Genomic DNA, 16,314 nt, shown 5'->3' with positions numbered 1-16,314 from the left:
GAATCAGGCTGTATTTCCTTCAGCCATATGAATCAGTGTTGTCTGGTTATCATGCTATTGTAGGGGAGGGTAAATTCCAAATCTATAGTTGAATTTGACTGAACATTAATATTTTTCTTTTTGTCATGCAGAGCTGAATGTAGGTAATATGTGGGTACCAAATGTGTTGTGAGCCAAATCTGAGTTTTGCAGATTCTTACTAGGTCAGTAGTTCCCTATCCCTACAGGGGTGAAGCATGAAGAGGCCTATCAGTGCAGGATTTGTCCCTTATCTATAAGCAGTTGGATTTTTTTTTGGTTGTTTTTTGTGATTATTATTATTAATAACCATAATTATTAGTATTATTATTTATTTATTTGTATCTGGAAAAGGAGAAATAGGTCTTTGTTCTGATTGTCTGAGGAAGTTTATTTCCAGGATAAATAAGTAGGAAATAGAAATTCTGTTAGTTTGGTAGATGAATTTAGTCAGAGATTCAACATGGGTCAAGAGGTCTGATGTAAAGGGATGGGAGCCAGGAAACCCTGTATTCTAATCCCTGCTTTAGTGCTGTCTCTCTTTGTGGCCTTATCCAAAGTATCTTAGCATCTCTGCCTCACTGAGCCCACATGTAAAATGGACATAATGCTTACTGCAGAAGTGTTGTGAGAACTAACCAGTTAATGTTTTTCATAGTGCTTTGAAAATGTAGAGCTCTGTATAAGCACTAAGCAGAGGTGGGCCCAAGATATAAAATTAAGATGCCAATTTATATTTCCAGTGTGCTCAGCTCCAAGATTTTGATTTGTAAATCTTGAAATAAGTAATGTATTGTGCTGGTTTATGGAATCAGTGTTATAGCTGCTAATTATAATGTATTTTTGCTTGTTTAGTGACCTCAGAAGAAGGATATTGTGAAAAATAAGCTTTAATACATGATTTATGTATAATTTAACAAAAACCAAATTTTGGAACCATATATTTTGATAATGAACTACACTTAGTCTATGACATATGTATATAGCTCTCCACACAGTTAGGCCACCTTTGGAAAATAGATTTGCCTAATGGTATGTGTGTGTGTGAACGAATGGTCCATCATAATGCAGTTATCATTTAAGGAGCTGCTAAGTTTTTAATTCTGAATTTTCAGGGTGGTGAGTGTGGGTTATGTGGTTAATTAATCTTAACAATTAACATTATTTTCCCATGTAATTGCATACAGAATGTGCTAGTGGTACAAGAAGTAGTAATTACTGTACAGTAACCACTTCTTTCAATATTTTTTTCATTACTGAAAGCTGCTGGCCTGCATTATGGACTAATGTCCTGTACAATTTAATTTAATTTAATTTAATTTCAGCCTGATTGAACTCTGTAAACCACTGGAGAAACAGAAGCGTATCATGGAAACACATCCATATCCCAATCTTAACAGCATTAAAGATCAGTACTGAAAGACACAGGGCCCTTCACTTCCCTGCACCCTGTTGAAGTGGAATGAAAAAGGGCCTGGGGGGAGGAGGGGGATGTTTCTCTAAAACTATTGTCCAATAAGAAGAAAAGGGACTGAAATTCTTTAGAACCTAGCGCTATGTTTTGGGATGCATTGACTAGATTGCTTGCTGGTTGAGAATGATTACTCTGGAGCTGGAGTGAGAAAGGTAAAGCTCGGTGCATTTACTCACATGTCAATCTAGTGTAGATGTCTAAAGTAAAGCCACGATTCAGATGGGGGAGCTGTGATGGAATGGTGTTCTTCCTTTTTTTTTCATCCCCAGAGAATTCAGTGTTGCTAACTCTAGCAATTTTACTGTAAGTTGCACAATATTTGTTCTTTTCCTTAAAGCCTCAGCTCCAGAAGTCATGTAAATACATGAGAATCTCAGCTTTTATTTAAAAAGAGGTTCTAACCCTCATGGCTGCAGACAAAAGCTTGAAAATGTGACATGCAAGGGCCCCCAAACCAGTAGGCAAATAAAAGGAACCCAAAATGTATTATTCTGAAAAAAAAATCTTGTGGTTTTTTTTTTCAGGTCAATCTCATGATTTTGGGGCTGACTCGTGATTTTTTGATTGCCTGGGGTTGTCCAGCAATGCTCTCTCATACCGTCAATGAAGGAAAGCATCCTCCCCATAATCTCTCATCCAGAGATCTGGGGTCAGGTTCGAGGGTGAGACTGGGATGGAGCATTTGGGACAGAAAACATAGAATATTGAATGTTATGTTGTGGTGATTAGGAATTCTGGGATTGTAGGTGTGTGCTGTGAGTTTCTAGCAACGTACCACCAACTGCACTTCCCATTTTGAACCTGACTCTTTCCTCCCCTCTATGTCTGCCCAGCATAGAATTCTAATGACACCTACAAATGTTACTGTTTGCAGTAACTGTGTACCTGGGGTTTGTTTTCCTTTCTGACAGCTACCAAATGAAGTAAAACAAAGCCAAGATATTTGCTTTTAAACTGATTAAAACGGCCCAGATAAAAATGTCAGTGTAAGACTGATGAACATGTGTGAGTGTAATATATGACGTGTACCATGTGCAGCCATGATGTCAGTAGACTGGTGTTTGGAGGCAAATGAGTTTTAAAGAGACAGCAGTGATCTATGGACTGTCCTCCAAGGACCCTTTGCCAGCTATGTTCTAACTTCTATTATTGAGATTTTATTTTCATGTAGTGCTATGTGGTGTGAGTATGGAACTCATTGCTTCACTTCACTATTATGTCTCTCAGAAATTCAATCAGTGAGCAGTCCTCAATGAAAAGCAGAAACTACTTCAGCATGAACAGGTTGTTCCTTTGCACATACCGGTCTGGTGGTGTAAGATTTTTTTTTTTTGAGTAGTCTGAGTAAACTCCTGTTGGAAATAAAGTAATTATACTGGATTGCGGAATTAAAAGTCAGGACAATCTAGTGCAAGCTTTTGCCCAATTTGTTTGTAATTTTGAATGTAGCTCAAGTCTGGCTGGTTCAGTGACCTGGCAGAGTGCCTAGGCAAGTCATCAGCTTTCAATTCCACATGCATCACCTGATGCAAAGGCCTTGTACTCAGTCATTCTACAGTAATATTAAAGGAATATTGCTGAGTTTTCTTCTTGCCCCTTTAAACATAAAACTATGCAGATTTGAGCCGGGTTAATCAAGCAACTTGGTTTCAATATGGCTTTTATATCTACAGGGCAACTGGACCAACATCAAGGGCACAGAGGAGTGTTCTGTCCCCAGAATTTGCTGGGATGGCTGGTCTAGTGCGATGCATCACCAGTTGCTCAGTGCCCTTGCTTCACAGTATAAATTCTAGCACACTGCAGCCAGCAACCGGACAACGTTCTTTTAGAACTTTCCAAATCTTATGGAATCAACAGACAGCCAAAGGTACAATATGTATTTGATTTGACTGTATGTAAATGCTGTTGTCATAATGCTGTAGTTTTATTTTCAAATGGATCATAATGTTGTGGAGGCTTATTTTCTGTTACAGAGGTCATCTGGAGGTCAATGTCATGTATAACAGAAAAATCTCTACAATGATTTGCATTTGTAAAAATACACTATATTTCATTCACTCAGATATTGAACTGGCCCTTAATTTGAAAAGAGGTTGATCTGTTTTTTTATTAATAGAAATATACAGGGTCAGTCTCTGACCTCAGCCACATTGACATACACCAGTATGAAAGGGAGAAGAATTTGATCTATTATGAGGCAGAAGTAAGTTTAGGCTCAAGAGCTCACTGAGCTTCAGAACGTTTTTTAAAATTGTGGAAATTCATCCATCTACTGCCAATACTGTAGTTAAGTGACCACTGTACAGAATAATATTTGGGTTAATTTTTGAACTCACTGGACTTCCAATGACTTGCCCAGTGAAGATTTTCTAAGTTATCGCTGGCCAGTTGCCAGGTACTGTTATTGCGAAAAATGATGTAAAGGAGCCAGCAGGTATTATTCCTGTTGCACAGGACTCTGTAAACATGGCCTTAGAGTGAAAGACTCACTGTTGACAAAGGGCTAAATCCTGCTCCTAGGGATAAAACTCCACTGCTGTCAATGCCACAGGATCAAGACCTGAACAATAATTAAAAAACCCTTTTTATAAATATCTGCAGCAGACAGTTGTGGGGGGTGGTGGGGTGGGAAGAAGGAATGTGCACACACGTGTGTGTGTGTGTGTAGGCTCCATGTTTGTATTTGTACACCTCCATTTGTATGTATATTTTTCCACAGGCACGTTGAGTTCCTCAGGAGCCTGGAACAGTGGGAGGGCTGGTCTTTTGACAGGATTCTAGTTCCTGGATGGTCGAGAAAGTGTGGCAGTTTACCATTTCCAATGTTCTTCAGGCCCAGAAGAGGGAAACACCAGTAAAAAAATCATATACACCAGTATTGAGAGATTCTGGTTTATTTGGCTTTATTCAAATACCAGGATTTATACAGATTCCTTCAGAAATCAAATTCACGGTCCTAATGATAAGATTATGAAATTAATCTCCAGCATGTTCATTATAATAAAAGACTTGATTAGAAAGTACTGAGGTAACAGAGAAAAGGTGAATCCTTTCTAGTGAGATCCTTGCAATTATTTGGTTTAAGCAACTAGTTTAACAGTTTTAACCATCTAGTAATCTAGGGCTATTGTTACATTGCTTTGTAGCAGGCAAGCTGGTGTGTATTTATTTTACGATATGTCAGGGAAATTTTACCAAATGCTGATCAATTTCCAGAAATGGTGAGGCAACTCTTGATGCCTCAGTGCCACCAAAAAGTGAACCACAACTGGAATGCTGAAGAACTGGACTAATAGACATGTAACGGGACAGGAAATAATAACTTCCTGCCTGTCATCGAACAGTCACTACTTTCTTCTTCTCTCAAGAAGATTAGGGTTCTCATGGGAATCATAGATTCTTGGATCTTGTGTGTGGTGGTGTGAGTTAATACAGGAGGTATTTATGTGTGTTGCTACTAATGTGGCTGGGTCAGATCACCTCATCCCATGGAAATACCTGACAGAAAAGGTGTAGGTGGAGGAAACATTTCCCCCAAATTATTTGGTTGGGGGCCCTGTTGGCCACATTTGAACCATGTTTCCTGACATCCCCTTCCTGTCCAAGGTCTACCATCAAGAGGGTTATCTAGTTTGGAGGGGCTGTGAGGCTATGTTACCTCTTCAAACTAAGCTCCATTGGGCTGGCAGGAAGAAGGTACATCCCCCATTCACAACTCGCTGACCTATGCACATGCTACCTTCTTGCCAACTCTGGCCACATGAAGAACCATCCATGTAGTCTCGAGGAGGTAGATGGTGCCAGAGAGCTGTAGGAGATCCCTGACCTGTACTGTGTAAAGTAGACAGCAGAGGCATTAGAAATACCATACAGAGGTCACCTGTACTATGTACCATTTTAGTTGTTTTCCTGTATGATTGTATTTTCATAGAATCATAGAAATGTAGGGCTGGAAAGAACCTTGAGAGGTCGTCAAGTCCAGGCCCCGGTACTGAGGCAGGACCAGGTAAACTTAGGCCATCCCTGACAGATGTTTGTCCAACCTGTTCTTAAAAACTTCCAACAGTGGGGATTCTACAACCTTCCTTGGAAGCCTATTCCAGAGCTTAACTACCATTATAGTTAGAAAGTTTTTCCTAATATCTTACTTAAATCTCCACTGATGCAGATTAAGCCCAATACCGCTTGTCCTACCTTCAGGGGCCATGGAGAACAATTGATCCCTGTCCTCTTTTTATAATAGCCCTTAACATATTTGAAGCCCTCCTCACCTGTCTTCTTTTTTCAGGACTAAACATGCCTAATTTTTTTTAACCTTTCCTCAAGGTCAGATTTTCTAAACTTTTTATCATTTTAGTTGATCTCGTGTGGACTCTCCAGTTTATTATCCACATCCTTCCTAAATTGTGGTGCCCAGAATTGGACACAGGACTCCAGAGAAGGCCCTATCAGTGCTGAGTATAGCAGGACACTTTACCTCCAATGTCTTACATAACACTCCTCTTATTACACCCAAGAATATTAGCCTTTTTCGCAACAGCATCACATTGATTCATTCAATTTATGATCCACTATACCTCCCCATATCCTTTTCAGTAGTTTTAGTGCCTAGCCAGTTATTCCCCATTTTGTAGTTGTGCATTTGATTTTTCCTTCCTAAGTGTAGTACTTTGCGTTTGTCTTTACTGAATTTCATCTTGTTAATTTCAGACCAATTCTCCAATTTGTCAGGGCCCTTTTGAATTCTAATCTTGTCCTCAGAAGTGCTTGAAACCCCCTCCCAGCTTCATGTCAGCTGCAGTTTTTAAGTCATGAATGAAAATATTGAATAGTACCACACCCAAGACTGATTCTGCAGAATCTCACTAGATGCGTGCTCCCATTTTGACCATGAACCATTGATAACTAATATAAGTATGGTATTTCAACCAGTTTTGCACCCACTTTATAGTAATTTCATCTAGACCACATTTCCCTAGTTTGCTTATGGCAATGTCATGTGGGACTGTATCAACAGCCTTAGTAAAATCAAGATATCACATCTACTGTCTTCCCTGATATCCACTAGGCCAGTAACCCTGTCAAAGAAGGAAATTGGGTTGGTTTGGCATGATTTGTTTTTGACAAATCCATGCTGGCTATTCCTTATAACCCTTATTATCCTCTAAGTGCTTTGAACTGATTGTTTGATCATTTGTTCCAAGTTCTTTCCAAGTATTGAAGTTAAGCTGACTGGTTTATAATTCCCCAGGTCCTCTTTGTTCCCCCTTTTAAAAATATGTACTGTGTTTGCCCTTCTCCAGTTGTCTGGGACCTCAACTGTTCTCCATGAGTTCTCAAAGATAATTGCTAACAGTTCCAAGATTGCTTCATCTAGTTCCTTAAGTACCCTACGATGAATTTCATCAGGCCCTTCTGACTTGAATACACCTAATTTATCTACATATTCTTTAACCTGTTCTTTTCCTATTTTGCCTTGCATTCCTTCCCCCCTTGTTGTTAATATTAATTATATTGAGTATCTGGTCACTATTAACCTTTTTATTGAAGATTGAAGCAAAGTAGGCATTAAACACCTCAGCCATCTTGATGTCATCAGTCATTAGCTCTCCTTTCCCCGCTAAGTAACACACATACACTTTACTTTGTCTTTCTCTTGCTCCTAATGTATTTAAAGAACCTCTTATTATTGTCTTTTATGTCCCTGGCTAGGTGTAACTCATTTTGTGCCTTAGCCTTTCTGATTTTGTTCCAACAAGGTTTTGCTATTCTTTTGTACTCCTCCTTAGCAATTCATTCATGTTTCCACTTTTTGTAGGATTTCTTTCTGATTTTTAGGTCACTAAAGAGCTCCTGAGGGAGCCATTTTAGCCTCTTACTATTCTTCCTGTCTTTCCTTCTCATCAGGATAGTTTGCAGTTGTGCCTTTAGTACTGTCTCCTTGAGACACTGCTAGCTCTCCTGAACTCCTTTTTCCCTTAAATTTTCTTCCCATGAGACCTTACCTACCACTCCTCTGCGTTTATTAAAGCCTGCTTTTTGTGAAATCCCTTGTCCTTATAATGCTGCTGTCACTCCTTCCTTTCCTTAGAATCTGTCATGTCATGGTCACTTTCACCCAAATTGCCTTCCACCTTCAGAGTCTCTACCAATTCCTTCCTGGTGGTCAGAATCAAGTTTAAAATGGCTGTCCCCCAGTTACTTCCTCAACTTTCTGAAACAAAACATTGTCCCCAATACATTCCAAGAGCTTACTGGAAATTTTGTGTTTTACTGTATTACAAGAACTTGGGGTCACCAAATGAAATTAATAGGCAGCAGGTTTAAAACAAATACAAGGAAGTTCTTCTTCACGCAGCGCACAGTCAACTTGTGGAACTCCTTACCTGAGGAGGTTGTGAAGGCTAGGACTATAACAGCGTTTAAAAGAGAACTGGATAAATTCATGGTGGTTAAGTCCATTAATGGCTATTAGCCAGGATGGGTAAGGAATGGTGTCCCTAGCCTCTGTTTGTCAGAGGATGGAGATGGATGGCAGGAGAGAGATCACTTGATCATTGCCTGTTGGTCCACTCCCTCTGGGGCACCTGGCATTGGCCACTGTCGGTAGACAGGATACTGGGCTAGATGGACCTTTGGTCTGACCCGGTACGGCCGTTCTTATGTTCTTATGTTCTTACTTTGCCAACAGATGTCTGGGTAATTAAGCCCCCATTATCATCAGGTTTTGTGTTTTGGATACTTCGATTGTTTGTTCTAAAAATGCCTCATCCACCTCCACTTCCTGATTTGGTAGGCTATAGTAGAACCCTTCCATGATGTCAACCCTATTTTTACCCCTTTTATCTTCACCCAGAAACTTTTAATTTGTTGCAAATCCATCTATTTCCACAAAGTCTTTAATCTGTTGTTTTAAATAGGAATTTGCAATAGGAGAAATTTAAAAACAAATAACATTCATTAGACAACCAAAAGAGAACAAAAATCCCCATGACTGTCTTTGCCAGCAACTTCCAGGATTCATAGAAGAATAAAAGATCAAATGTATGCAGATGGCCAGCCAGTTTATGTAGGAAAATGCTTCCTTCTCTTTCACTTGTATTTTATTTACACACGGAACAAAAAATGCCAGTGAGTTGAGCTGTAAAAGCCCCTCAACATTTCACAGCAAAAGCAGCTTCCTCATGGGTGGGGAAGTGGGGTGTCACAAAGACACTCTTTCTGGACACAAAGAGTAGTTTGTTTGTTTGTTTTTTCCCCCTGGAAGGTGAATATATGCTCTTTATTCTTCTGTGTACTGTGTGTACAAATAATATCCATGTCCTGAAATGTTGATCTTGGTGTGAAATTCTCCAGATTCCCATTTCTCTTAGCCCAGATATGTGATCTGGAATCAGTCAGTTCATAAGCTAATACTTGAACCAGTAGTGAAGTCGTACCTCATTCCCCATTGGCCAGGACCTTGTGCAGGCACTGATACCTTTGTATAGTGATTGTGAAAACATGATTGTTCTCATTTGTTAGCATTTTACCCCTACTGCTTTGCACAGCTGTAAATGCCCACACAAGGTGCAGAGCAGTGGAAAATTAGGTTCTTCTTCAAAGGATGTCCCTGTGGGTGCTCCACTCCAGGTGTTGGTGTGTCCCTTCACCTTCGCTCGGAGATATTTACAGCAGTACTCGTACTGGTCGCGCACAGGCAGAGCCTGCCCCCCCGCTCTGAGTGTACCTTAATAGTACGTGTGCGCGACCCAGGGCCGGCTTTAGGCCGATTCAGCCGATTCGGCTGAATCGGGCCCCGCGCTAAGAGGGCCCCATGCCGCAGCTCTCCACCCCGCCCCCAGCTCACTTCCCCCTCCTCCCCTCCCCTGAAAGCTCCGCCCCCTGCTCCTCCCCCTCCCCTGCTTCCCGTGAATCAGAGGTTCGCGGGAAGTCTGAAAAGAAGCAGGGGCGGGCAGGCAGGCAGGCAGGCAGCACCAGGTAAGCTGGGGTGGCGGGGGGCGTGAGAAGGGCTCTGGGGAGGCACGGCGCAGCCCAGTCCAGCCCCGGCCGAGCAGCTCACTCCGGCCCCGGTTCCGGCCGAGCGCGCCGGCCCGGCCCCAGGGGCTCCGGCCCCCGCGGCTCAGCTTGGGTCCGGCCCGGCCCAGCCCCCTCGGCTCGGGTCCGTCTCGGGTCTGGCCCCCAGGCTCGGCTCGGCTCTGGCCCGGCCCCCTCGGCTTGGCTCCGGCCCCCCGGCTTGGCTCCGGCCCAGCCCGGCCCCCGCGGCTCGGCTCGGCTTGGCTCCGGCACGCAAGCCCCGCTCCCAGAAATCGGGCCCCGCTCTTGCTAAAGCCGGCCCTGGTGCGACCGGTCTCCTCTGTTCCTTCTCTACAGTCCCCGGCCTGAGATGGAGCTCAGCAGACTCATTAGAGAATTTCTTCTCTCCCTTGTTCAACTTTTTCCCCTCTTAGTTTAGCTTACCGGTATTAGTTAGGTACCCTCTTCTCTTCTCTTCTCTTCTCTTCTCTTCTCTTCTCTTCTCTTCTCTTCTCTTCTCTTCTCTTCTCTTCTCTTCTCTTCTCTTCTCTTCTCTTCTCTTCTCTTCTCTTCAAAACAAAAAAACAAACAACCCCCCCCCCCCAAAAAAACCTTTTTGTTCCTGTCAGCGCAGCCGCTTCCGACATGCCTGGCTCTCCAGGTTTTAAGCGCTGCTCTAATTGTAATGATGCCATCCCTCTTTCAGATGGCCACTCTAAATGTATAAAATGTTTGGGGGAGTCCCACATCCCCCAGAAATGTGCCCACTGCAGCAAGTTGAAATCCAGGGCACGCAAAGACAGAGCTGTATTATCTACTGCATTCCTACCAAATCTGAAGTCCCTACCTCCTTGAGATACACTGCTTTTAAGTTACCTGGAGTAGAGCACCCACAGGGACACCTCTCAAAGAAGAAGAAGAGGAGGTTACTCACCCTGTCCAGTAACTGACGTTTTTTGAGATGTGTTCCTGTGGGTGCTCCACTACCCACCCTCCTCCCTTCTACTTCGGAGTTGGGGTAGCCTCCGTTGTAGAGAAGGAACTGAGGAGACCGGTCGTGCACGCAAACTATTAAGGTACACTCAGAGCGGGGCAGGTGGGGGGGGAGGGGGGGGAGGCAGGCTCTGCGTGCGCGCGACCGGTACAAGTACTGCTGTAAAAATCTCCAAGCTAAGGCGCAGGGATGCACCATCTCCTGGAGTGGAGCACCCACAGGGATACTCATCTCAAAGAACCTCAGTTACTGCACAGGGTGAGTAACCTCCTCTTCACAATCTCATTTCTTGGTGCTATGTGCCTTAGAATTCCCAATATTTAAGCTCCACTTACTGCCACCACCTCCTCTTCTCCAAAAAACTCTAACTCTAGACACCTAAAATATGAAACTTGAAGTCCATTAGGCCAAAACGGGACAGAGATGGTCAGTTACCTATAGCCATATTTTCGGACTTTGATGTCCCAGGCTTTTACCTCTGTGGGACACTTAAATTGCTATTTAGACTCATAATTAATTATTTAGGCACGTAACTTTACTCATATAGGCTTGAGAATGTGGTCTATAATTACTGCCACCAGAGACTAGCTTGAACCATAACCTGGGGAGCGAGAATCTGTTTTACAGAAATGTCCTGAAGTTAATGGATTTGCTCCAGATTTAGGCTGACAAAAGAACAGAATTCAGCCCCACATCTGAACAACCAAAACTCTAGAGCAGTTTGTCACTAATCTCCACTTTGTGAGTTGGACCCATCTCTGCTTAGTGCTTTACATTTCCAAAGCATCTCATCCTCAGAACACCCTTATTAGGTAAGCCATATTATCCCTGTTTTACAGATAGAGAAATTAAAACACCGAAGTTAATGTCTTTGCTAGGGCTATGCAATGAGTGGCAGGCTGGGATTAAAACTGAGAAAATCCTGGATCCTAGTGCCATGTTTAATCTGCCATTTTAGACTATCATCTTGGCTGTGGTAGGATCCAGTGGAGCAGGAGAAAAGTACCCAAGCACAGAAAGTATTCATGTGGTAACAATACTTTCTGGTACTATATTTCATTTTAAATTGCTAATAGAATCTAAAACCCCTGACAGAGAATGTATGACTTTGATATCTAGGAGAAGAATTAGGTAGCATTTTTTAGAAATACAACAGAACAATGCATTAAGAGAGCAATATAATCACTTTTATCATGGTAGAATTCAACCAAAAGGAAAGAAAAATAATAAATTGTGATTTGTAGGCTGCTCTGGTGAGATCCACAGATTATCAGCCCCGAATCTCATTCAGATGGTATGATACACAGTGAAACATACATTAAATTAATTACCAAACTGACATCAAAAGACGAATTCATAAGGGTTATTGGAAAACTGCTCAGATTGTTTCACTGCCAGTATACACTGGCCACCTTTAAAATAAGTTGCCTGAAGTTCTGCGAAAGAAAGATGAGCCTTCAGAACCAGTCATACCCACTCCACCTCAGGAGGAAAGTGGGCAGCATGTATCTTGCGATCAGTGGAACTGGAATCAGAGGGCCCATGTTCACTGGAGAGACTGTTATTGAGAGAGGACACCAGAAAAATAGGAAATGTGAGGAGTTGGCCTGGAAGCAATGCAGTCACATGGACAGAGCAATGCACAGGGTTTAAGAAAGTTCCATCTATTCAATTTAACATGCATTCAGCTTCTGTATCATTACTCCCTTCACCTACAATGAGGATATCATCTGCAATTATCTTAACCCCAGCCAGTCCTTTGATTCAAAGTGCTGCAGACCTCTCTGCCTTCTTCCCCAATAAGGTAAAGTAAAAGTTTTATTTTCCTGCGATTGTTGTCCTGGCACAGTCAGGTCTGTGTACCGCTCGAGTTCCTCCTTACACAGCTCCATTGCTGTGTAACCCTTCTGCCAGCTGAAGCCAGCAGCAACCAAGGCTGGGTTCAATACCTTGGTGAGGAGAAAACCCAGCAACAAAATCCAGTGCCATCAGCTCGCAGTACATATTAAAAATGACTCTGCAAGCTTGGAGATCTTGAACTGGACCCTCATTAGCCTGCAAAAAGACAGTGTGTGAGTGCAACAAGATTAAAAAATAATAATTACAATTGTACTATTGTGGCTGGGTGAGGAAGTGTAGCAGCAGTCATTGGAAAGGTCAAGCAAACAAAAGAGAAATGTGGTAGCAGTCATCTTGCAAGAGGAGCAACAGGCAAGGAGGAAGAGAAGATTTAGATGTCTGGGAAATGAAAGAAATCATCCAGTACAAAGATCTGTTCCCCCCCAGAAACAACAACAAGGCCATGAAAGAGTAACTCTGCCTCCAGCAAACAAACTATGGAGGCAGGTGGAGACGCTCCAGTCACTAAGGCTGACCTGAGGGACCTGCTGTTAGAAATCAAAAAGGTCAATAAGAAGATGAGGGAAGAGATCCAGACTTGCATTAAAAATATGGAAAATGAAATTAATGAGGTTAATGGGAAAATATCAGATGTGGAAAATGGAATAAATGAGCAATCACACAGCATTACCAATCTAGATGAAAGAATCTAAATAATTGGGGAAAAAAGAGAAAAAGAAATAGAATTAATGGTGGAGGACAGGGAAAATAGAGAATAGAGGAATAACATGAGGATTAAAGGTTTTTCCAGGGGGGACTGAAGGAAGGAAGCTGCTGAACACATTGGATGATATTTGCCATGACACATTAAAACTGGGCAATAAATGTCACATTCATACTGAGAAGGCTGACAGATCCCTTTTCCCCATGCCCCAAGCAGGCTCCGGAACAAGAGATGTGATTGTCCATCTACACTACTGTCAAGACAAGGATAAAATACTGAGGGCAATGAGGGAAAGAGCGGAACCACTTATGATTCTTACAAATTTTCCCAGATGTGACAACCTCAACCCTTAGAAAGTGAAGAGAGCTATATCACATAACCACAATTCTTAGCAAGAACAATATACGATACAAATGGGGGCTTCATTTAGACTGACCTTTAAATGGAAGGACAGATATATGTCTATTTCAGATGCAAAGAAGTAAAACAGGTACTTATGGACACGGGAACAGGAAAATCTGCTCAAGAACAATCTGAAGGGGATCAAAGGCATTGGTTCTACAGGTCACCAAGAAACCACTAAGTATCAGTGAGATCAAAGACAGCCAGAACAGCTCAAAAAGATGCAGCAAGATGAGAGAGACATGAGAGCGTTTAGAAACTAAGACATTACAATAAATAATGGATATTATATCCATGTGGTCATAATGATGAAGATGTTTAGTCAAATGAAAGCTGGGCTTATATTACCCAGGATATTTTGACTATTTGGATATGGTATACTTAATGGGGATAACATTATGGTTAATTTAAAGTTGTGATTTATATTATAAACAAAATTATTAAGGAAATAGCAGAAAAGCAAGATTTCCCCTATTGAAGTAAGTTTCACTTTAGAGTTGTCACAGTCATTTCAAAATTCATATTAACTCGAGGATGGTCATCTATGGTGGAAACATTGAAGACTAAGTAAACTCAGAGATGGTATAATAATCTCACAATGCCCAATATTATCAGGCGGTTTGATAAGATTAAATAAGGCTTAGTTCTTAAGAATAAAAATACCCAAAAGAAACCCAACCCACCTTCAGCAGGGTATTAACATGCCTGTGGAAGAAGTAAGGAGAGCCTGGGCTCCCACAACTAGAGGGGACAACTAGAGGCGACAGTGCGGGAATGCAGAGGGAGGAGTGAGGGAAACGGAATAAGAGAACAGGAAAAGATGTTAAATATTGTTATGTTTGAATAGAAAAGATTATATAAATAAAAAAAGAGTTAGGGCTCAGAATTAAATAAAATGGTAAATCAGACTCCAGGGTACAACAATATAGGTGTTTAAAAAAGGAAAAGCTATACACCTCTACCCCGATATAATGCGACCCGATATAACACGAATTCAGATATAACGCGGTAAAGCAGCGCTCCGGGGGGGGGGGAGAGCTGCGCACTCCGGTGGATCAAAGCAAGTTCGATATAACGCAGTTTCACCTATAACACGGTAAGATTTTTTGGCTCTTGAGGACAGTGTTATATCGGGGTAGAGGTGTATGTGGAAGTTTTAAAATTACTGTCTGTATGATGGGAACTCTGTCTAAAATGTTATTTAAAGAAGAGATGCAATTATAATGGAGACCTGGCATTTGGCTAGGGGGGTCTCACTGCTTTTAACAAAGGGTAATATACTGAGAGAGAATAGACTTGGTACTTATGGGTGAGGTTATTAATGTCATAATGTTAAGGGGATGAACAATTCAACAAAATGGAAAGGGGTATTCTGCTCACTGAAAAAGGATTTTCCTAGTATAATCTATTTACAAAAAACACACTTGAAGAAAAATGATAAACATCTGAATACTTCTTGGACACAGCTACCATATATCTCTCTAATAGAAGAGAGGTGGCAATACTATTTGCTAAACATTTTCCTTTTACTCTTTTAGCATGATACAGAGGGCAGAATATATTTTAGTTAAGGGGTCTTTGAAAGGTAAACTTCTCACCTTAGATAATGTATATGTTCCTAATCAAGGGCAAACACTTAGCTATTTTAGACACAAATATTATGAAAAGGGCAGTAAAGCCAAAAGGCTTTTAGCCAGAAAGTTTAAAAAAGGAATAGGATAAATCAGCCATTCTTCTGATTAGAAATACAAAGGAAGATTTAATAACTAGCATCAAATAGATTTCTGAAACATTTGCTAACTTTTTTCATACTTCGTGCATTTCAAAACCCCAATCCTGAACTTATAAGTAGATATTTGAGAAATGTGAATCTACTTTAGCTCTCAGAGGACAATGTGGGAGCTCTTGATAGGCAAATTGCTACAAAGGAAGTTGAAGTTGTAATTAAGAATTTAAAATCCAGTAAAACTCCAGGTTCCAATGGGTTTTCTGAGGAGTATTACAGAGCTCTAAAGCAAAGGTTGGTCCCTGTTTTAACGGAATTGTTTAATACTATATTGCAGAGGAACAAGATTTCAGATTCATGGAAAGAGGCAAAAATTGTGGTCGTTCCTAAAGAAGGAAAAGATCTTACCAATTGTGCATCATACACAATTTCTTTAATTAATGTGGATGCTAAAATTTATGCCAAGGTGCTAGCAAACAGTCTGAATGCCATCTTGGCCAAATTTGTTCATCCTGAACAATCTGGGTTCATTGCTGGCAGGCATCTATCAGATAATATCAGAACTCCAAATATGATCTGTGTTGTTAATTGTTGCAAGTCTTACTGTGTGCTGGGTTTCTTTGAACACTGTGAGAGAGCCTTTCACAGACTGCACTGGTAGTACCTCAGATAGATTTAGTAAGCTTTGGTTTTGGAAATCAGTTTTATAGTAACATATCAGGCCTATATACTCTTCCCCGAGTGTCTGCTTTAGTTAATGGTCATAAATCTCCTCCTTTTAATTTGTCTAGGGGTACAAGACAGGGTTGACCATTATCCCTCCTGTTGTTTGCTTTGACAATGGAGCCCTTTGCAATAAATGCAAATGGAGAAACAGCCCTTTGGTAAAAGGCATCAAAATGCTATCCAGATTAGAACACAAAATAGCTTTGCATGCTGATTGATGTATTTTGTTATGTTTGTAGGATCCAGAAGCCTCATAAAAAACTATAGACCACTTAATTTTGGAATTTGGGCAGGTATCAGGCTTCAAAATAAACTACTGTAAATCTGAAATCTCAGGAATTACTATTACCAAAGGGGTCCAAACAAACTGTTGTCAGCTACATAAATTTAAA

The 16,314-nt window shown here is 41.2% G+C and overlaps 1 protein-coding gene across 1 annotated transcript in view; it reads left to right on the top strand.

The window, feature by feature from the left end:
- The first annotated feature begins 3,223 nt into the window (after positions 1 to 3,223).
- Positions 3,224 to 16,314, top strand: part of LOC135884651 (NAD(P) transhydrogenase, mitochondrial-like) — a 70,168-nt gene continuing 57,077 nt past the window's right edge. Inside the window, exon 1 of the mRNA XM_065412128.1 lies at positions 3,224 to 3,362. Coding sequence (XP_065268200.1) covers positions 3,224 to 3,362 — 139 coding nt within the window. The remainder of the gene's footprint in view (positions 3,363 to 16,314) is intronic.

The sequence above is a fragment of the Emys orbicularis genome, chromosome 10 (genome assembly GCF_028017835.1).
Source record: "Emys orbicularis isolate rEmyOrb1 chromosome 10, rEmyOrb1.hap1, whole genome shotgun sequence".
Classification (NCBI taxonomy): domain Eukaryota; kingdom Metazoa; phylum Chordata; order Testudines; family Emydidae; genus Emys; species Emys orbicularis.
The sequence above is the reverse complement of the archived record's forward strand: the minus strand, read 5'-3'. Positions and strand labels throughout refer to the sequence as shown.